We start from the raw sequence: 23324 nt of genomic DNA on the forward strand, positions 1-23324 counted from the left end.
GGAACTGCTTTCTAATCTTATTATTTAAAAAATAATGACCAAGACCCATTTATTCTTGTGCCAGGCATCAAACTTCATGAAATATTGGTCTGAAATTGGCTCCAGTAAGGCTCATTAAAAATATGTGCTCCATCTGTTTTACCTCATTGGAAGTTTTATAAAGTACAACCTCAGATAAATCAGTTAACAAGATGATGTACTTAAGAGATTTGCTTGCTTATTCATTTTTTTGTTTTGTGTTGTTTTTCCTTAAAATTTGCAGTTAAAAGGTACCAAGGAATTGGTCGAGACCAATGGCCACAGCCATGAGGATTCAAATGTAGGTACCACAAACCTGGTATTTGTTCTTCTTGCTTGATGTTGGTTGAACACATGGGGATGTGGCACTTTATCTACCACATAAAGGAAATCAGAAGCTCTGCCTCTCAGCAGCTTAAGATTAATATATAGGGTTTGGCAAGAAAATGTGATTGACAGGCACTGCTATTGTTAGCGTGGTTTATCAAATGTCAATTTAGAAGTATATGAGTTAATCCCCACCATCGAAAATTCTAATCTCAGTGAGTCTGTTTGAGCTCTTTGTATTTCCAAAACTGTAACTGATGATATACTGGGAGGGAAATGGAAAGAGACCCGACAGGGTAATCAGTTGTGCATTGCATGTATATTCATTAAGTTTGCCTGCCAGCGAAGGTGGTACCTAAATGACTGACATGCTGAAAAGGTCTCAGAGCAAACACCTTCTCTCAGAATAGCCCTTGAAATGTATTCCTTCTCTGTTCCTCACCCAGAACAGTAGCACAGTGCATCCATCTCCTTGATAGAGAATAATGTGTGATGGTACAAGATCCCAGTTACACCGTGACTTCCTCTCTTAGTGTTCCTTGAATATCCAATTGTCAAAAAGTAAACAAGTATTCTTCTTGCCTTGAAAGTTCTTTAGTCTCAGATGGAATATTACACTATGTAGATCATTGCCTCTCCATATGTTTGATAATTTTGTCTTTTTTAAATCTCTCTGATATCTGTATGTATTTGATTATCCTCATCAAAGAAAATGCTTACTAAGCAGTTCTTTTCACAGAACACAGAATTAGACATGATAATGAATGCCTGATTACACTAGAGCTAGGAGAAATTATATATTTCTTGTTCACTCTTGTTTTAATTATATACAACAGAGAGCCTAATATTCAGAGTATCAAAAAAATCCCACTTAATCATTATTGTTCCTACCCAGCAGATATTTAACATATGATGTTTATTGAGGACTTACGTGTTCATAGTGCTCTGCTAAGTTCTAGGGGAACAGAAATGGGGGTTACAAAGAAATATAAGACTAGTTGTCTGCCCTCGGGGAACTTATAACTGAGTTAAGGAATTAAGAAACACATGACAATATATAGGACATGGTAAGTGTACAGGAAGTTGAGGCAGCTATGATATGATGTAGTTTGAAATCCAGACTTCGCTGCTTATTACATGTGTTAGGCTGACAAGTTACTTAACCTCTCTGAGCTTCCTTTTTCTCACTTGCAAAAAGAATGGCAAAGCCTATCTCAAAAACATGTCATAATGTAATGAGCTAAGGCCTGGGAAGACCTTAAGGTGTTACCAGTATGGTTTCTGTTTTTCTTGGTTTTTTTTTTTTAATTTAAGTTCTAGGGTACATGTGAACAACGTGCAGGTTTGTTACATATGTATACATGTGCCATGCTGGTGTGCTGCACCCATAAACTCGTCATTTACATTAGGTATATCTCCTAATGCTATCCCTTCCCCCACCACCTCCCCACAATAGGACCTGGTGTGTAATGCTCACCATCCTGTGTCCAAGTGATCCCATTGTCAATTCCCACCTATGAGTGAGAACATGCAGTATTTGGTTTTTTGTTCTTGCGATAGTTTGCTGAGAATGATGGTTTCCAGCTGCATCCATGTCCCTACAAAGGACATGAACTCATCCTTTTTTATGGCTGCATAGTATTCCATGATGTATATGTGCCACCTTTTCTTAATCCAGTCTATCATTGATGGACATTTGGGTTGGTTCCAAGTCTTTGCTATTGTGAACAGTGCCACCATAAACATATGTGTGCATGTGTCTTTATGCAGCATGATTTATAATCCTTTGAGTATATCCCCAGTAATGGGATGGCTGGGTCAAATGGTATTTCTAGTTCTAGATCCTTGAGGAATCACCATACTGTCTTCCACAATGGTTGAGCTAGTTTACAGTCCCACCAACAGTGTAAAAGTATTCCTGTTTCTCCACATCCTCTCCAGCACCTGTTGTTTCCAGATTTTTTAATGATTGCCATTCTAACTGGTGTGAGATGGTATCTCATTGTGCTTTTGATTTGCATTTTTCTGAGGGCGAGTGATGATGAGCATTTTTTCATGTGTCTGTTGGCTGTATGAATGTCTTCTTTTGAGAAGTGTGTGTTCATATCCTTTGCCCACTTTTTGATGGGGTTGTTTTTTTCTTGCAAATCTGATTGAGTTCTTTATAGGTTCTGGATATTAGCCCTTTGTCAGATGAGTCGATTGCAAACATTTTCTCCCATTCTGTAGGTTGCCTGTTCACTCTGATGGTAGTTTCTTTTGCTGTGCAGAAGCTCTTTAGTTTAATTAGATCCCATTTGTCAATTTTGGCTTTTGTTGCCGTTGCTTTTGGTGTTTTAGACATGAAGTCCTTACCCATGCCTATGTCCTGAATGGTATTACCTAGATTTTCTTCTAGGGATTTTATGGTCTAACATTTAAGTCTCGAATCCATCTTGAATTAATTTTCATATAAGGAGTAAGGAAAGGATCCAGTTTCAGCTTTCTACTTATGGCTAGCCAATTTTCCCAGCACCATTTATTAAACAGGGAATCCTTTCCCCATTGCTCGTTTTTGTCAGGTTTGTCAAAGATCAGATGGCTGTAGATGTGTGGCATTATTTCTGAGGGCTCTATTCTGTTCCATTGGTCTATATCTCTGTTTTGGTATCAGCACCATGCTGTTTTGGTTACTGCAGCCTTGTAGTATAGTTTGAAGTCAGGTAGCGTGATGCCTCCAGCTTTGTTCTTTTGGCTTAGGATTGTCTTGGCAATGAGAGCTCTTTTTTGGTTCCATATGAACTTTAAAGCAGCTTTTTCCAATTCTGTGAAGAAAGTCATTGGTAGCTTCATGAGAATGGCATTGAATCTATAAATTACCTTGGACAGTACGGCCATTTTCACAATATTGATTCTTCCTATCCATGAGCATGGTATGTTCTTCCATTTGTTTGTGTCCTCTTTTATTTCACTGAGCAGTGGTTTGTAGTTCTCCTTGAAGAGGTCCTTTACATCCCTTGTAAGTTGGATTCCTAGGTATTTTATTCTCTTTGAAGCTATTGTGAATGGGAGTTCATTCATGATTTGGCTCTCTATTTGTCTGTTACTGGTGTATAAGAATGCTTGTGATTTTTGCACATTGATTTTGTATCCTGAGACTTTGCTGAAGTTGCTTATCAGCTTAAGGAGATTTTGGGCTAAGACAATGGGGTTTTCTAAATATACGATCATGTCATCTGCAAACAGGGACAATTTGACTTCTTCTTTTCCTAACTGAATACCCTTCATTTCTTTCTCTTGTCTGATTGCCCTAGCCAGAACTTCCAATATTATGTTGAATAGGAGTGGTGAGAGAGGGCATCCCTGTCTTATGCCAGTTTTCAAAGGGAATGTTTCCAGTTTTTGCCCATTCAGTATGATATTGGCTGTGGGTCTCTCATAAATAGCTCTTGTTATTTTGAGATACATCCCATCAATACCGAATTTATTGAGAGTTTTTAGCATGAAGGGCTGTTGAATTTTGTCAAAGGACTTTTCTGCATCTATTGAGAGAATCATGTGGTTTTTGTTTTGGTTCTGTTTATATGCTGGAGTATGTTGAACCAGCCTTGCATCCCGGGGACGAAGCCCACTTGATCATGGTGGATAAGCTTTTTGATGTGCTGCTGGATTTGGTTTGCCAGTATTTTATTGAGGATTTTTGCATTGATGTTCATCAGGGATATTGGTCTAAAATTCTCTTTTTTGGTTGTATCTCTGTCAGGCTTTGGTATCAGGGTGATGTTGGCCTCGTAAAATGAGTTAGGGAAGATTCCCTCTTTTTCTCTTGATTGGAATAGTTTCAGAAGGAATGGTACCAACTCCTCCTTATACCTCTGGTAGAATTTGGCTGTGAATCTGTCTGGTCCTGGACTTTTTTTGGTTGGTAGGCTATTAATTATTGCCTCAATTTCAGAGCCTGCTATTGGTCTGTTCAGGGATTCAACTTCTTCCTGGTTTAGTCTTGGGAGAGTGTAAGTGTCCAGGAAATTATCCATTTCTTCCAGGTGTTCTAGTTTATTTGCGTAGAGGTGTTTACAGTATTCTCTGATGGCAGTTTGTATTTCTATGGGGTCGGTGGTGATATCCCCCTTAACATTTTTTATTGCATCCATTTGATTCTTCTCTCTTTTCTTGTTAGTCTTGCTAGCGGTCTATCAATTTTGTTAATCTTTTCAAAAAACCAGCTCCTGGATTCATTGATTCTTGGGAGGGTTTTTTGTGTCTCTATGTCCTTCAGTTCTGCTCTGATCTTAGTTATTTCTTGCCTTCTGCTAGCTTTCGAATGTGTTTGCTCTTGCTTCTCTAGTTCTTTTAATTGTGATGATAGGGTGTCAGTTTTAGATCTTTCCTGCTTTCTCTTGTGGGCATTTAGTGCTATAAATTTCCCTCTACACACTGCTTTAAATGTGTCCCAGAGATTCTGGTATGTTGTATCTTTATTCTCATTGGTTTCAAAGAACATCTTTATTTCTGCCTTCATTTCGTTATGTACCCAGTAGTCATTCAGGAGCAGGCTGTTCAGTTTCCATGTAGTTGAGCGGTTTTGATTGAGTTTCTTAGTCCTGAGTTCTAGTTTGATTGCACTGTGGTCCGAGAGACAGTTTGTTATAATTTCTGTTCTTTTACATTTGCTGAGGAGTGCTTTACTTCCAACTATGTAGTCAATTTTGGAATAAGTGCGATGTGGTGCTGAGAAGAATGTATATTCTGTTGCTTTGGGGTGGAGAGTTCTGTAGATGTCTATTAGGTCCGCTTGGTGCAGCGTTGAGTTTGATTCCTGGATATCCTTGTTAACTTTCTGTCTCGTTGATCTGTCTAATGTTGGCAGTGGAGTGTAAAGTCTCCCATTATTATTGTATGGGAGTCCAAGTCTCTTTGTAAGTCTCTAAGGACTTGCTTTATGAATCTGGGTGCTCCTGTATTGGGTGCATATATATTTAGGATAGTTAGCTCTTCCTGATCAATTGATCCCTTTACCATTGTGTAATGGCCTTGTCTCTTTTGATGTTTGATGGTTTAAAGTCTGTTTTATCAGAGACTAGGATTGCAACCCCTGCTTTTTTTTGTTTTCCATTTGCTTGGTAGATCTTCCTCCATCCCTTTATTTTGAGCCTATGTGTGTCTCTGCATGTGAGATGGGTCTCCTGAATACAGCAAACTGATGGGTCTTGACTCTTTATCCAATTTTCCAGTCTGTATCTTTTTATTGGACCATTTAGTCCATTTACATTTAAGGTTAATATTGTTATGTGTGAACTTGATCCCATCATTATGATATTAGCTGGTTATTTTGCTCGCTAGTTGATGCAGTTTCTTCCTAGCATCGATGGACTTTACATTTTGAAATGTTTTTGCAGTGGCTGGTACCTGTTGTTCCTTTCTATGTTTAGTGATTCCTTCAGGATCTCTTGTAGGGCAGGCCTGGTGGTGACAAAACCTCTAAGCATTTGCTTGTCTGTAAAGGATTTTATTTCTCCTTCACTTATGAAACTTAGTTTGACTGGATATGAAATTCTGGGTTGAAAATTCTTTTCTTTAAGAATGTTGACTATTGGCCCCCACTGTATTCTGGCTTGGAGAGTTTCTGCTGAGAGATCTGCTGCTAGTGGACTGATGGGCTTCCCTTTGTGTGTAACCCGACCTTTCTCTCTGGCTTCCCTTAACATTTTTTCCTTCATTTCAACTTTGGCGAATCTAACAAGTATGTGTCTTGGAGTTGGTCTTCTCGAGGAGTATCTTTGTGGCGTTCTCTGTATTTCCTGAATTTGGATGTTGGCCTGCCTTACTAGGTTGGGGAAGTTCTCCTGGATGATATCCTGCAGAGTGTTTTCTAACTTGGGTCCATTAATCCGTCACTTTCAGGCACACCAATCAGACGTAGATTTGGTCTTTTCACATAATCCCATACTTCTTGGAGGCTTTGTTCATTTCTTTTTACTCTTTTTCTCCACACGTCTCTTCTCACTTCATTTCATTCGTTTGATCTTCAATCGCTGATACTCTTTCTTCCAGTTGATCGAGTCAGTTACTGAAGCTTGTGCATTTGTCACGTAGTTCTCGTGTTATGGTTTTCATCTCTATCAGTTCTTTTAAGGTCTTCTCTGCATTGATTATTCTGGTTATCCACTCATCCATTCTTTTTTCAAGGTTTTTAGTTTCTTTGCGCTGGTTATGTAGTTCCTCCTTTAGCTCTGAGAAGTTTGATTGACTGAAGCCTTCTTCTCTCAACTCATCAAAGTCATTCGCCCTCCAGCTTTGTTCCGTTGCTGGCGATGAGCTGCGTTTCTTTGGAGGGGAAGATGCACTCTGATTTTTTTGAATTTCCGGTTTTTCTACACTGCTTTTTCCCCATCTTTTTGGTTTTGTCTGCCTTTGGTCTTTGATGATGGTGACGTACTGATGGGGTTTTGGTGTGGGTGTCCTTTCTGTTTGTTAGTTTTCCTTCTAACAGTCAGGACCCTCAGCTGTAGGTCTGTTGGAGTTTGCTTGAGGTGCACTCCAGACCCTATTTGCCTGGGTATCAGCAGCAGTGGCTGCAGAGGATAGAATATTGCTGCACAGCGAGTGTTGCTGTCTGATTCTTGCTCTGGAAGCTTCGTCTCAGGGGTATACCCTGCCATGTGAGGTGTGAGGTGTCGGTCTGTACCTAGTGGGGGATGTCTCCCAGTTAGGCTCCTCAGGGGTCAGGGACCCACTTGAGCAGGCAGTCTGCCCGTTCTCAGATCTCAGCCTCCATGCTGGGAGATCCACTGCTCTCTTCAAAGTTATCAGACAGAAGCATTTACCTCTGCTGAGGTTTCTGCTGCATTTTGTTTAGCTATGCTCTGTCCCCAGAGGAGAAGTCTATAGAGGCAGGCCTGCCTCCTTGAGCTGTGGTGGGCTCCACCCAATTCGAGCTTCCCTGCGGCTTTGTTTACCCACTTAAGCCTCAGCAATGGTAGGCAACCCTCCCCCAGCCTCGCTACTTCCTTGCAGTTAGCTCTCAGACTGCTGTGCTAGCAATGAGGGAGGCTCTGTGGGCGTGGGACCCTCTGGGCCAGGTGTGGGATATAATCTCCTGGTGTGTCGTTTGCTAAGACCCTTGGTAAAGCACAGTATTAGGGTGGGAGTTCCCTGATTTTCCAGGTGTTGTATGTCTCAGATTCCCTTGGCTCGGAAAAGGGATTCCCTTCCCCCTTGCACTTCCCAGGTGAGGAGATGCCTCACCCTGCTTCAGCTCTGGCTGATTGGGCTGCACCAGCTGACCAGCACCGATTGTCCAGCACTCCCCCATGAGACGAACCCGGTACCTCAATTGAAAATGCAGAAATCACCCGTCTTCTGTGTCACTCACACCGGGAGCTCGAGGCTGAAACTGTTCTTATTCGGCCATCTTGGGTGTGCCCCCCAGTATGGTTTCTTTGTGCTAGATAATCAAGAAAGGTTTCCTGGATCTGTGGGACTTGGGTTTGGTTTTGGGGAGTGAATAGGATTGAGAAAGTGGAAAGCCAGAGGAGGAAGACATTCATATAGAGCTCTCCATAGGCAATGTTGTGAGATATAGTTTATCTTCCCACTCTGATATTCATGACCCCCATCCTTACCCTAAAACCTGTCTTCAGCACCCTGTCTTCCAGGGACACATGGCTGCCACATTCTCAACCAAAACCTTCATATCCACTCCACACAGGGCCAGCCCCTCTGTGGCTTCCAGGGAAGCTGCTGTCTGTTCCAATAAGCCAAAGTGGCAGTGGGCCTCAATTTCCTAGTTTGTAAAATGGGAATAGCTCCTACCTTGCCTTCCTTAAGGCTTATTGTGAGAAACAAATGAGATAATATGTGTGGAAGCACTTGTAATTGTGAGTTTCTAAGATGTTTTGATTATATATTGATCTGCTGATTGAATTAGATGATACATGTAAAGACAGGCCTAACACAATATCTAGCCCGTAGGCCCTTTGTGAAAAATTTTAAAGGTCTTTTGTTATTCAATGGAAAAAGTGAAGTGAGATAATCTTTGAGGTCTTTGTCCCTTCTACAGCAAAGGTTTCAGCTTTTTCAGATACCTGTCTAGAGTCTATGACATAGGCTTTGTAATCAACTCAAAGGCAATGACTGTTGAGAGATGGGGTTCTGGCCCAGTAGGAGGGAAGAGCAGCACCTTGACCTAGGGGGTGGGGGAGATATTTGTAAAGTAACAGAGCCTGACCGTCCTTGCCAGTCACTGCGCGTGGCCACCTCTCTCCCTAGGCAGAGGGCTGGGCTCATCTTTACAATCACTGCCTGTTTTATCAGGGGTTTCCCAGTTGGTGGATTACTCACTCATCCTCTTTTCTGTCTGAACTTTGTCTCCTTTTGGCAGTTTCCCCAATACCTCCACAGGGTATGTGAAAGAAAAGAAATAATCAATTATTTTGCCCTCACATTAGGAGCACTGGCAACATATTTTGCAAATCTATTCTTAAATGTCTGAAATGAAGTCTAGTCTCATCTGAAGTTGCCACCAGCCTTGTGGTGGTTCAAAGAGATGAGGCCTTCAAACCTGACTGAGAGGGTTTGAATCCACTTTGATCACTGAGTAGATGTGACTGAGGCAAGTTATTTCTGAACTTCACCTTCCTCATTTGTGTGTTAAATGAAACCATGTACATTAACACCGAGCCTAGAGTACATACTGAACAAGTATTAATTCTCTCTTCATGCATCAATAGTATTTAATATAGGCTGGGTGCGGAGGCTCATGTCTGTATTCCCAGCACTTTGGAAGGCCGAGGTTGGGGGGATCTCTTGAGCCTAGAAGTTCAAGACCAGACTGGGCAACGTGGCGCACCTGTAGTATCAGCTACTTGGGAGGCTGAAGCAGGATCATCCCTTGAGCCCAGGAGGCAGAGGTTGCACTGAGCTGAGCTCACACCACTGCACTCCAACCTGGGTGACAGAGCAAGATCCTGTCTCAGAAACAAACAAAAAAAAGTATTTAATATAGCAGACAAGACTTTTGGCAGGATGAATTTTAAGGCACAACGCAAGGTTTAAAGCCTCTGGCCCAAAGGCTATTGACTGAGACAAATAAATTATTTTTCATTATAATTATTTATATCAGGGGCAGGAATTTTATGCATTATCATTTATTAATAACAATTATACAGTGGACTGGTGCCAACTTAGCTGAGTGTTCTTGTGAGAGCTGACAATTGTTTTTTTAAAACCAGTATGTTTTATTATAAAAGTAAAAAACAAAAGTATGTTTGGAGGTTGCAAATTATAGAAAGAAAAGAATACAGGGATAAGGAAAAAAAATCTTGGTATCTCATTACTCAGAGATAACCACCATTAACACTTTATTTTAGTTTTTCCAGTCATATATATGACCAGAGGGAAAAACCCATAAATAAATGAATAAATAAATACTATCATCTTGTCTTCAGTTTTATACCTTTTTGATTTTTCATTATAGCATAAATATTTTTCTTGTCACCAAATGTTCCTCAAAGATATGATTTTTAATGACTATATAATGTAGATATGAAATAACTGAACCACACGCCTGTGTGTCAGGCATTTAACTTCCTGTTTTTGCTATCATAAATAATTCCGTAATTAACATATCCATAAATCTTGGTTGCATCTCATATTTGTTTCTGGGGGATTCTGTATATTAATAGCTGTGTGGTGGAGTCTGGCAGGGAGCTTCAAACTTCTGGAATTGCCTGGCATTCAGAATGCTGGTGCGGCTGCTGCACACTTATAGTATCTATTAGTCGTCCTGAAGGAATCCACTAAAGGATATGTGGAGTCTTGAATTTCCTCATTTGTCTTAGTCTCAAGACTCATCTAGCTTATGGTCTGTTAGTATTACTTTTCTGTTGTTTTTACGTTCTACTGTGTACCACCAGGATATGACCAACACATTGTCCAGCATGCTGGAGGTCTCAGAACAGCTACACCCTAAAAAAACCCAACCCTTGCCCCAACTTACCACAAGATCTTCTGTGAACGCATGACCAACAGAAAAGTTTTCTGAAAGCAAATTTAAAACTGTGAGGGCCAGAAACTGAAGTCAACTGCAAAGGCCTTGTTCTCCAAGAGGACTTGTGCAGTTCACGCTCACCCTGCTGGTTGTTTTCTCTTTGTATTTGGAACTGGATATATTAATGACAGACAGGCAAGTCAACCATTTAAGTGTAACCAAATTTAAAACTAACCTTTATGCCAGTTTCTTTAAGGATTTCAGTTGTTTCAGACCCAATTTTCTTTCCTGGAAAGCAAACCTATAAATTTTCTCTTCATCTGTCTCTGAGCTATCTCCACGTTCCTAGGACTGTTGAATAACTAACCTGGTCCCTGGTAATTATGTATAACAGATATCAACATCTTAAATTGTAAAATATATACATATCATATTCTTATCTTGCATCTTTTTGGATGACCTTCTTCCCAGCAGGATCGCGGCCTATGATCCTCGCGTGTGTGTCTTGTGCGGGGGAAGGATGGGGAGGAAGAACTGTAGGATCAGTTAGGAGGAATGAAATGCAGTGACAGCTTCAGCCAGCAATGTTTAAAAGAATTTGATCTAAAAGCTTTCCATGAATTTTCTCTCCTCCCATCCTTGTTTCTGTTATAGGAAAGCTGCTACCTCACATTCCTCTATTTGCTCAATTCACACTCCCACACTGGGGTTAAAGAAATCACTGGCAATTTGTAAAGAGGTTTAATGGGTGATGCTGAAGGTTGCCACTGCCAAACAGAACACCCTTCCCATCCACCAATAAAACAAAAACACAAAAGAAAAAAGGCTTTTCAGTTTTTCACGTCACCTCCTTAAGAAAGTAAATCCTCGGAGCTGTCTTTAAATCTGTCAGAGTAAAGACGTTAGGAGCGTATGGAAGAGATATGTGCAAAGAACATTCTTCAAGTTTAGTACAGCACAGCTGAGGGCTATCGTTAACCATGTATTTTAATGATGTATGTAAGGAACCTCCGCACGTGCTGAGTCCTCTGCTCAGTTTCTGAGTATAGCTTCCACCCTTCAGGCACGGAGGCGTGAGAGAGAATACGTACTGATGTACCAAACAAGGCGAAAAAGACCACTTCTACAAAAGAATGGGACCATATCTTCAAAAGGAAAAAGCAACTCAGGCTGGATTCTTTCTTCCCAGAACTTGCTGCCTGGTCTTAGGGGTCCCGATCTTGAACTGGGAGAGGAGCAGACAAAACAGAAAGGGACAAATGTAAGGTTTCACACCCCACCCACAGCTCTATCAAAAGGAAAATGAGGCCGGGCGTGGTGGCTCACACCTGTATTCCCAGCACTTTGGGAGGCCGAGGCGGGTAGATCACGAGGTCGGGAGTTTAGGACCAGCCTGACCAACATGGTGAAACCCCGTCTCTACTAAAAATACAAAAATTAGCTGGGCATAGTGGCGCGTGCCTGTAAATCCCAGCTACTCGGGAGGCTGAGGCAGGAGAATTGCTTCAACCGGGACCCGGGAGGCAGAGGTAGCAGTGAGCCAAGATCGTGCCACTGCACTCCAGCCTGGGCTACAGCAAGACTCTAAAACAAACAAACAAAAAAAAAACCAGGCCAGGCACGGTGGCTCATGCCTGTAATCCCAGCACTTTAGGAGGCTGAGGCGGGCGGATCACGAGGTCAGGAGATCGAGACCATCCTGGCTAACACAGTGAAACCCTGTCTCTACTAAAAATACAAAAACTTGGCCGAGCATGGTGGCAGGCGCCTGTAGTCTCAGCTACTCGGGAGGCTGAGGCAGGAGAATGGCATGAACCTGGGAAGCGGAGTTTGCAGTGAGCCAAGATCGCACCACTGCACTCCAGCCTGGGTGACAGTGCAGCTCCATCTCAAAAAACAAAAACAAAAAAACAACAACAACAACAAAAAAAAAAAAACGGAAAATGAGCCCAGACCCACCAGGACTGAGCCCAGCAGACAGTGGCATGGGACCAAAGGTGTCACAGCTCTTGCATCCTGCTCCATACATTTCTCCTTCCAGCCTTCCTCCTTGCTGCCCTCGACCTGTACAGAGACCTCATTTGTGTCCCCACACAGCCTGACATCACTTTCTACTTGGTACACCCACAAACATTCATTGAGGGAGGCAGCAGAGTGTAGAGGTTAAGAACAGATCTAGACATGAATCAGCCCAGTTTCAGTGTGGGTGACCCTGAGGCATACAATCCCTGCACCTCCATTTTTTTCACCTCCAAAATGAAGGTAATAACCATACCTCACAGGGTTACCGTGAGCCTTGCTTTGCAGTGCTGATGTGATCAGCACATGTTAGACATTACAGTTACCCAGCCTTGGACACACTGGGCAAGGTTGTGGAGACCCCGTGGTGAGTAATAAAGATGTGATTTCTGCCCCCGCATGGAGCTGACTCCATGTCCTCATGCCTTTCACTTACCAAAACCAGCTAGTCTTGTTTGATTCCATCAGGACTCATCCTCTGCCTGCAGGTCAGTATCACCGTGGGCACGATGAGCTTGCAGTAATTTATTTGTATTTTTCCAGCAATCCTCTGGAGACGAGACCGTTTTTGGAAGGACTGGCTCCATGGTAGGCTTGGGAGGAGAGTCTGGTAGGAGTGGGGCACAATGAGCAGTACAGAGAACTTTACGGCCTCCAGAAAGCTCAACTGGAAAATTAGGAGCTACTTTGTCTCCCCTTTAGAGAGGGATGGGTCCATATCTGTAGATATCTGAGGTCACCTTTGCGCTACAGATGCCTGTAGTCAAGAAGGTGAACTTTTCATGGACTAATATTTCCTTTACCCTATTGAATATATTACCCTGTCCACATATTAAATGCTCATACCCAGAACTTGCTCTTTTCCCCCAGTTATAGCCCTGTAACATTATTGCTTTTCTCCTGCCAGTGCTTCCTTCCTCACCTCTACACCCCCTGCCCCTATGCAGCAGCCTTCTTGCAGCTGTTTCACCACGTTTTCTGCTGTGAATTAGCTGCATGTGCTGCAATTCACTGTGAAACCCATAGTTCCATCTGAAAAAATCCACACACATCCCAACCCAGCACCCTTGAAAAGGTCAATGATTGCAAAGGGACCCTGTTAGGACACTCCCATCCCAGCATGTACAGCGCTCCAAGGAAGGATTAGAGAGGAAAGTGCTGTCAAAAACAGACAGAAGCTGGCTCATGGTGAGTGCTCTTGTATCCAGTCAAGGCTCAGAGAAGTTTCCTTCCCAGACACCTCAATGCCAACTGACTATGTTTCCACTGCTGGGGGTTGGGGCTAGAAGTTTGTCCTTTTTATAAGGGCAGGAGTTAGTGGTACCTGCTTGGTCATTAGTGAATTTGGAGCATGTAACAGGATTAGCAGGCTTAATAAAGCTGACAGATTGGGTTTAGAGAATTGAAAACACCTTCTTCCTCCAGGCCAGGTTAGAGAAAATCAGGCAAAGGAAACAAATTTCAATGCTGTGTGAAATGGTCTGACATGGACATGGATACCTGTATAGGTAAAACCAAGATCTGAACAAAAGTTACCCATTTTGGAGACAGAATGTTCTGTCCCCAGAAAGGCTCATAATCCTACCAGAGATAAATGCAAAAGCAATTGTTTAGAATGGAGATTAGTAACTTTCATAGAGCCAATATACATACATATAAATATGCACAAATACCATTATCACTAAAGTACCATTTTTTTTTGTGAAAAATGTAGAAATGCAGGAAAAAAAAAAAAGATAACCATTTGCCATCTCACCACTCACAAATTAGTTTCCACTTCTTTGTATTTCCATTATCTTTGTTTATGTGCATGTATATACATTTTTACCAAATTTGTAGCATATCATATGGACAATTTTACAACCTACATTTTTATCAATAATGAGCATTTGCTCATGTTATTAAATAGGTTTTTTAAATGTATTTTATCAGTGCATAGTAGATGTACATATTTTCAGGTATCTATGATATTTTCATATATTCATATAATGTATAATGATCAAATCAGGACAATTGGATATCCATTGCCTTAAACGCTTTTCTTTGTTCTATGAACACTCAAATTCTTCTCTTTTAGCTATATTGAAATATACAATAGATTACTGTTAACTCATCAACCTACTGAACTATCAAACTCTATCTATTCTATCTAAGTGTATTCTTATACCCAATAATCAATCTCTCTTCATCCCTAACCCTAGCCCGGCCTGGACTATGGCAACCAATCTACTCTCTATCTTCATGAGATCCACTTTTTTAGCTCCCCCATATGAGTGAGCCCATGTGGTGTTTAACTTTCAGTGTCTGGGTTATTTCACTTTACGTAATGACCTGCAGTTTCATCCATGTTGCTGCAAATGAGAGGATTCCATTCTCTGTATGGCTAAACAGTATTCCATTGTGTGTGTGTATGTGTGTATGTGTGTGTGTATATATATATATATCACACTTTCTTTATTATTAAAGTTCTAGGGTACATGTGCACAATGTGCAGGTGTGTTACATATGTATACATATGCCTTGTTGGTGTGCTGCACCCATTAATTCGTCATTTACATTAGGTATATCACCTAATGCTGTCCCTCCCCCCACCCCCTCCCCACACTAGGACCCGGTGTGTGATGCTCCCCTTCCTGTGTCCAAGTGATCTCATTGTTCAATTCCCACCTATGAGTGAGAACATGTGGTATTTGGTTTTCTGTTCTTGTGATAGTTTGCTGAGAATGATGGTTTCAGCTGCATCCATGTCCCTACAAAGGACACGAACTCATCCTTTTTTATGGCTCCATAGCATTCCATGGTGTATATGTGCCACATTTTCTTAATCCAGTCTGCCACTGATGGACATTTGGGTTGATTCCAAGTCTTTGCTATTGTGCATAGTGCCGCAATAAACATATGTGTGCATGTGTCTTTCTAGCAGCATGACTTATAATTCTTTGGGTATATCCCCAGTAATGGGATGGCTGGGTCAAATGGTATTTCTAGTTCTAGATCCTTGAGGAATCGCCACACTGTCTTCCACAACGGTTGAATTACAGTCCCACCAACAGTGTAAAAGTGTTCCTATTTCTCCACATCCTCTCCAGCACCTGTTGTTTCCTGATTTTTTAATGATTGCCATTCTAACTGGTGTGAGATGGTATCTCATTGTGCTTTTGATTTGCATTTTTCTGAGGGCGAGTGATGATGAGCATTTTTTCATGTGTCTGTTGGCTGTATGAATGTCTTCTTTTGAGAAGTGTGTGTTCATATCCTTTGCCCACTTTTTGATGGGGTTGTTTTTTTCTTGCAAATCTGATTGAGTTCTTTATAGGTTCTGGATATTAGCCCTTTGTCAGATGAGTCGATTGCAGACATTTTCTCCCATTCTGTAGGTTGCCCTGTTCACTCTGATGGTAGTTTCTTTTGCTGTGCAGAAGCTCTTTAGTTTAATTAGATCCCATTTGTCAATTTTGGCTTTTGTTGCCGTTGCTTTTGGTATTTTAGACATGAAGTCCTTACCCATGACTATGTCCTGAATGGTATTACCTAGGTTTTCTTCTAGGGTTTTTATGGTTTTAGGTCTAACATTTAAGTCTCGAATCCATCTTGAATTAATTTTCATATAAGGAGTAAGGAAAGGATCCAGTTTCAGCTTTCTACTTAGGGCTAGCCAGTTTTCCCAGCACCATTTATTAAATAGGGAATCCTTTCCCCATTGCTCGTTTTTGTCAGGTTTGTCAAAGATCAGATGGCTGTAGATGTGTGGTACTATTTCTGAGGGCTCTATTCTGTTCCATTGGTCTATATCTCTGTTTTGGTATCAGTACCATGCTGTTTTGGTTACTGCAGCCTTGTAGTATAGTTTGAAGTCAGGTAGCGTGATGCCTCCAGCTTTGTTCTTTTGGCTTAGGATTGTCTTGGCAGTGCAGGGTCTTTTTTGGTTCCATATGAACTTTAAAGCAGCTTTTTCCAATTCTGTGAAGAAAGTCATTGGTAGCTTCATGGGGATGGCATTGAATCTATAAATTACCTTGGGCAGTATGGCCATTTTCACTATATTGATTCTTCCTATCCATGAGCATGGTATGATCTTCCATTTGTTTGTGTCCTCTTTTATTTCACTGAGCAGTGGTTTGTAGTTCTCCTTGAAGAGGTCCTTTGCATCCCTTGTAAGTTGGATTCCTAGGTATTTTATTCTCTTTGAAGTTATTGTGAATGGGAGTTCATTCATGATTTGGCTCTCTGTTTGTCTGTTACTGGTGTATAAGAATGCTTGTGATTTTTGCACATTGATTTTGTATCCTGAGACTTTGCTGAAGTTGCTTATCAGCTTAAGGAGACTTTGGGCTAAGACAATGGGGTTTTCTAATATACAATCATATCATCTGCAAACAGGGACATTTTGACTTCTTCTTTTCCTAACTGAATACCCTTCATTTCTTTCTCTTGTCTGATTGCCCTAGCCAGAACTTCCAACACTATGTTGAATAGGAGTGGTGAGAGAGGGCATCCCTGTCTTGTGCCAGTTTTCAAAGGGAATGTTTCCAGTTTTTGCCCATTCAGTATGATATTGGCTGTGGGTCTGTCATAAACATCTCTTATTATTTTGAGATACGTCCCATCAATACCGAATTTATTGAAAGTTTTTAGCATGAAGGGCTGTTGAATTTTGTCAAAGGACTTTTCTACATCTATTGAGATAATCATGTGGTTTTTGTCTTTGGTTCTGTTTATATGCTGGATTATGTTTATTGATTTGCGTATGTTGAACCAGCCTTGCATCCCAGGGATGAAGCCCACTTGATCATGGTGGATAAGTTTTTGATGTGCCGCTGGATTTGGTTTGCCAGTATTTTATTGAGGATTTTTGCATGGGTGTTCATCAGGGATATTGGTCTAAAATTCTCTTTTTTTGTTGTATCTCTGTCAAGCTTTGGTATCAGGATGATGTTGGCCTTGTAAAATGAGTTAGGGAGGATTCCGTCTTTTTCTATTGATTGGAATAGTTTCAGAAGGAATGGTACCAACTCCTCCTTGTACCTCTGGTAGAATTCGGCTGTGAATCTGTCTGGTCCTGGACTTTTTTTGGTTGGTAGGCTATTAATTATTGCCTCAATTTCAGAGCCTGCTATTGGTCTGTTCAGGGATTCAACTTCTTCCTGGTTTAGTCTTGGGAGAGTGTAAGTGTCCAGGAAATTATCCATTTCTTCCAGGTGTTCTAGTTTATTTGCATAGAGGTGTTTATAGTATTCTCTGATGGCAGTTTGTATTTCTGTGGGGTCACTGGTGATATCCCCTTTAACATTTTTTATTGCATCCATTTGATTCTTCTCTCTTTTCTTGTTAGTCTTGCTAGGGGTCTATCAATTTTGTTAATCTTTTCAAAAAACCAGCTCCTGGATTCATTGATTCTTGGGAGGGTTTTTTGTGTCTCTATCTCTTCAGTTCTGCTCTGATCTTAGTTATTTCTTGCTTTCTGCTAGCTTTTGAATGTGTTTGCTCTTGCTTCTCTAGTTCTTTTAATTGTGATGATAGGGTGTCAGTTTTAGATCTTTCCTGCTTTCTCTTGTGGGCATTTAGTGCTATAAATTTCCCTCTACACACTGCTTTAAATGTGTCCCAGAGATTCTGGTATGTTGTATCTTTATTCTCATTGGTTTCAAAGAACATCTTTATTTCTGCCTTCATTTCGTTATGTACCCAGTAGTCATTCAGGAGCAGGCTGTTCAGTTTCCATGTAGTTGAGCAGTTTTGATTGAGTTTCTTAGTCCTGAGTTGTAGTTTGATTGCACTGTGGTCTGAGAGACAGTTTGTTATAATTTCTGTTCTTTTATATTTGCTGAGGAGTGCTTTACTTCCAACTATGTGGTCAATTTTGGAATAAGTGCGATGTGGTGCTGAGAAGAATGTATATTCTGTTGATTTGGGGTGGAGAGTTCTGTAGATGTCTATTAGGTCCACTTGGTGCAGAGTTGAGTTTGATTCCTGGATATCCTGCTAACTTTCTGTCTCGTTAATCTGTCTAATGTTGGCAGTGGGGTGTTAATATCTCCTATTATGATTGTATGGGTGTCCAAGTCTCTTTGTAAGTCTCTAAGGACTTGCTTTATGAATCTGGGTACTCCTGTATTGGGTGCATATATATTTAGGATAGTTAGCTCTTCCTGATCAATTGATCCCTTTACCATTGTGTAATGGCCTTCTTTGTCTCTTTTGATGTTTGATGGTTTAAAGTCTGTTTTATCAGAGACTAGGATTGCAACCCCTGCTTTTTTTTGTTTTCCATTTGCTTGGTAGATCTTCCTCCATCCCTTTATTTTGAGCCTATGTGTGTCTCTGCATGTGAGATGGGTCTCCCGAATACAGCAAACTGATGGGTCTTGACTCTTTATCCAATTTTCCAGTCTGTATCTTTTTATTGGACCATTTAGTCCATTTACATTTAAGGTTAATATTGTTATGTGTGAACTTGATCCCATCATTATGATATTAGCTGGTTATTTTGCTCGCTAGTTGATGCAGTTTCTTCCTAGCATCGATGGACTTTACATTTTGACATGTTTTTGCAATGGCTGGTACCTGTTGTTCCTTTCTATGTTTAGTGATTCCTTCAGGATCTCTTGTAGAGCAGGCCTGGTGGTGACAAAACCTCTAAGCATTTGCTTGTCTGTAAAGGATTTTATTTCTCCTTCACTTATGAAACTTAGTTTGACTGGATATGAAATTCTGGGTTGAAAATTCTTTTCTTTAAGAATGTTGACTATTGGCCCCCACTGTATTCTGGCTTGGAGAGTTTCTGCTGAGAGATCTACTGTTAGTGGACTGATGGGCTTCCCTTTGTGTGTAACCTGACCTTTCTCTCTGGCTGCCCTTAACATTTTTTCCTTCATTTCAACTTTGGTGAATCTGACAATTATGTGTCTTGGAGTTTTCTTCTCGAGGAGTAACTTTGTGGCGTTCTCTGTATTTCCTGAATTTGAATGTTGGCCTGCCTTACTAGGTTGGGAAAGTTTTCCTGGATGATATCCTGCAGAGTGTTTTCCAACTTGGTTCCATTATCCCCATCACTTTCAGGCACACCAATCAGACATAGATTTGGTCTTTTCACATAATCCCATACTTCTTGGAGGCTTTGTTCATTTCTTTTTACTCTTTTTTCTCCACACTTCTCTTCTCACTTCATTTCATTCATTTGATCTTCAATCGCTGATACTCTTTCTTCCAGTTGATCAAGTCGGTTACTGAAGTTTGTGCCTTTGTCACGAATTTCTCATGTTATGGTTTTCATCTCTATCAGTTCTTTTAAGGTCTTCTCTGCATTGATTATTCTAGTTATCCACTCATCCATTCTTTTTGCAAGGTTTTTAGTTTCTTTGCACTGGTTATGTAGTTCCTCCTTTAGCTCTGAGAAGTTTGATCGACTGAAGCCTTCTTCTCTCAACTCATCAAAGTCATTCGCCCTCCAGCTTTGTTCCATTGCTGGTGATGAGCTGCGTTCCTTTGGAGGGGGAGATGTGCTCTGCTTTTTGAATTTCCAGTTTTTCTGCACTGATTTTTCCCTATCTTTGTGGTTTTGTCTGCCTTTGGTCTTTGATGATGGTGATGGGGTTTTGGTGTGGGTGTCCTTTCTGTTTGTTAGTTTTCCTTCTAACAGTCAGGACCCTCAGCTGTAGATCTGTTGGAGTTTGCTTGAGGTGCACTCCAGACCCTATTTGCCTGGGTATCAGCAGCGGTGGCTGCAGAGGATAGAATATTGCTGCACAGTGAGTGTTGCTGTCTGATTCTTGCTCTGGAAGCTTCGTCTCAGGGGTATACCCTGCCATGTGAGGTGTCAGTCTGTACCTAGTGGGGGATGTCTCCCAGTTAGGCTACTGAGGGGTCAGGGACCCACTTGAGCAGGCAGTCTGCCCGTTCTCAGATCTCAGCCTCCCTGCTGGGTGATCCACTGCTCTCTTCAAAGTTATCAGACAGGAGCATTTACCTCTGCTGAGGTTTCTGCTACATTTTGTTTAGCTATGGTCTGTCCCCAGAGGAGGAGTCTATAGAGGCAGGCCTGCCTCCTTGAGCTGTGGTGGGCTCCACCCAATTTGAGCTTCCCTGTGGCTTTATCCACTTAAGCCTCAGCAATGGCGGGCGCCCCTCCTCCAGCCTCGCTGCCTCCTTGCAGTTAGCTCTCAGACTGCTGTGCTAGCAATGAAGGAGGCTCTGTGGGCGTGGGACCCTCCGGGCCAGGTGTGGGATATAATCTCCTGGTGTGCCATTTGCTAAGACCCTTGGTAAAGCACAGCATTAGGGTGGGAGTTCCCTGATTTTCCAGGTGTTGTGTGTCTCAGTTTCCCTTGGCTAGGAAAAGGAATTCCCGTCCCCCTTGTGCTTCCCAGGTGAGGCGATGCCTTGCCTTGCTACAGCTCTGGCTGGTCGGGCTGCACCAGCTGACCAGCACCGATTGTCCGGCACTCCCCAGTGAGATGACCCCAGTACCTCAGTTGAAAATGCAGAAATTACCCGTCTTCTGTGTCACTCACGCTGGGAGCTGGAGGCTGGAGCTGTTCTTATTCGGCCATCTTGGGCACACCCCCTATCACAGTTTCTTTACCCATTTATCTGATGATGGACACTAGGTTGATTCTTTATTTTGAGTATTGTGAATAGCACTGCAATATATCAATATATCTCTTCAGTATATTGATTTTCTTTCTTTTGAATATATACCCAGTAATGGGATTGCTGGATCATATAGTAGCTCTATTGTTACTTTTCTGTAGAACCACCATACTGTTTTCTACAACTGTACTAATTTATATTCCCACTAACAGAGTACTAGGGTTCCCCCTTTCTTCACATCCTCACTGCCATCCATTATTTTTTGTCTTTTTGATAAAAGCCATTTTAACTGAGGTGAGATGCTATCTCACTGTGGTTTTGATTTGCATTCCTCTGATGATTAGTGATGTTCATCTTTTTTTTTTCTTTTCATACAACTGTTGGCCATTTGTATGTCCTCTTTTGAGAAGTGTCTATTCAGATATTTTGCCTATTTTTAATAGATTATTTGTCTTTTTGCTATTGAGTTCCTTATGTTATTAATTCCTTATATTACGGTTCTTAATCACTTGTCAGATGGAGAGTTTGCAAATATTTTCTCCCAATGTTTTCTTCTAGTCGTTTCATACTTTCAGGTCTTATATTTACGTATTTAATCCATTTTGACTTGATTTTCGTACATGGTGAGAGATAGGGGTCTAGTTCCATTCTGCTGCATACTGTTTTCCTAGCACCACTTATTGAAAAGACTGTCCTTTCCCCATTATATGTTTTTGACACCTTTGTTGAAAATCAGTTGTCTATAAATGCATGGATTTATTTCTAGGTTCTCTACTCTTAATAGTCTTATGTGTTTATTTTTATGCTAGTGGCATGCTGTTTTGGTTACTGTGGCTTCACGGTATATTTTGAAGTCAGGTAATGTGATGCCTGCAGCTTTGTTCTTTTTGCTCAGGATTGCATTGGCTATTTGGGATCTTTTGTGGTTTCATATAAATTTTAGGACTTTTTTCTGTTTCTATGAAGAATGTCACTGGTATTTTGATAGCACAAGAGGTATGGCTTAGCACTGCCTGATATCCTGAGCAACAAAGAACAGGAGGAACATACAGTAGCATCTATGGAAAGAGTTGGGAGCCAAAAAGGTAGACGGAAGCAGAAGATTGCCCTAGTGCCTCATAAAACAGCAGGGGAGGGGAGGGAGTCTCATTTCCTCAAGCACCTTCAGTCTCCACTGACAAGGCACCAGGATTAGTGGTATAAAAACCACCAGGAGCAAGGATGCACCAGCAGGTGAACTCCCCTTCCTCTTAGTTCTGTATGTCACTCAGGAGCCACAGGGCTTCCTAGACATTTGTTTTTATGATTTAGATTATTAAATATTCCATAGTGATTTCCACACCACTTCATTTCTGCTAACCACACATGAGACCAGGAAGGGGACAGTTGTGAAATGCACCAGCCAGTGCTGGTCTGACTCTGTCCTTGATGCTAGTCTTCCACAAGGATTCCTCGCCTGGTACTCTCCAGCTCTCCCAGGATGGTTCTGCAGTGCTGCAAAGGGCGGTCATTCTCTATTTCTTCACACACTGCTCGTCTCCAACCTCATCCATCTCATTGACACATAGCTCACTGGGATATGGCATTTCTTTGAGGAAATATGTCGGAAAATGACAAGGAAAAAAGTAGGTACAAAGATAGAATGAAGAAAAAAGGGAACAAAGGTGGGAAAGACTGGAACAGGAAGAGCTGCCTAAGTTTCATGGTGCTGTGCACGTCAGCCCTTCTAAATTGACCCTGGCAGGCAGCAGAGCAGCAGTTTTCACCGTCATGCAACTGCCCTGCCAACTCTAGCTGTGAAATCCGCTTGCATCAAAGGTATGTTTGCAGTTGCACAAATATCTACACTTAATGAAATGCTTATCCTAAAATAAGGCTCTTGAACTGGAAGCAAAAAAGCTCAAATGTCAGTCTACAAGTAACATTTTTGGTGGGCTTCCTGGGGGAAACAAAGATTCGACTTGGCAATAAATATGTTTACATTTCCTGCTACAGACTGAAGTGTGTCCTAATCCTTCCAACCTCAAAACTCTTCCCAGCTCTGATGGAGACCCCCCTCTCCGTGCCCACCCCCTTCTCTTGCTGGGGCCTAACAGTGAGAAGTATCCCCAGGTGTGAGTTCATGGCCACCAAATGCAGCTACACCTTCCCTCCTTACTGCCCTGCCCACCATGCCCAGGGGGGCCTGACGTCCTGTTTGTAACCACCTGTAACTTGGAATTTAAATCCAACCTCCAAGACTATGAACCCCACACTAGTGGCTTTAAATCTAACCTAGGGTCTCACAAAATGTCAGAAATTCAGCAAACTGCACCTCAGTGTTCACCTCCTCCACATGTTCCTAATTCAGGCAGAGCAAAAGTTGAATTCGGAAGGAAAGCTGTTGCCCAAAGGAAAAGGC

At 41.6% G+C, this 23324-nt stretch overlaps 1 protein-coding gene across 13 annotated transcripts in view; it reads left to right on the forward strand.

Annotated features, from left to right (window-relative positions):
* Positions 1-23324, forward strand: part of LOC105491716 (ecto-NOX disulfide-thiol exchanger 1) — a 468515-nt gene that overhangs the window by 406748 nt on the left and 38443 nt on the right. For 11 of the 13 annotated variants that reach the window (XM_024796026.2, XM_011758342.2, XM_011758343.2 and 8 more), the window contains one exon: positions 263-319. The exons of 1 other annotated variant lie outside the window; for it this stretch is intronic. In XM_024796026.2, the coding sequence (XP_024651794.1) occupies positions 263-319 (57 nt within the window). Of the gene's footprint in view, positions 1-262; positions 320-10969; positions 11171-23324 lie in introns of those variants that run through there. One more of the 13 variants, XM_071081401.1, reaches the window with a different exon arrangement.

This window comes from Macaca nemestrina, chromosome 16 (assembly GCF_043159975.1).
Source record: "Macaca nemestrina isolate mMacNem1 chromosome 16, mMacNem.hap1, whole genome shotgun sequence".
Lineage (NCBI taxonomy): Eukaryota > Metazoa > Chordata > Mammalia > Primates > Cercopithecidae > Macaca > Macaca nemestrina.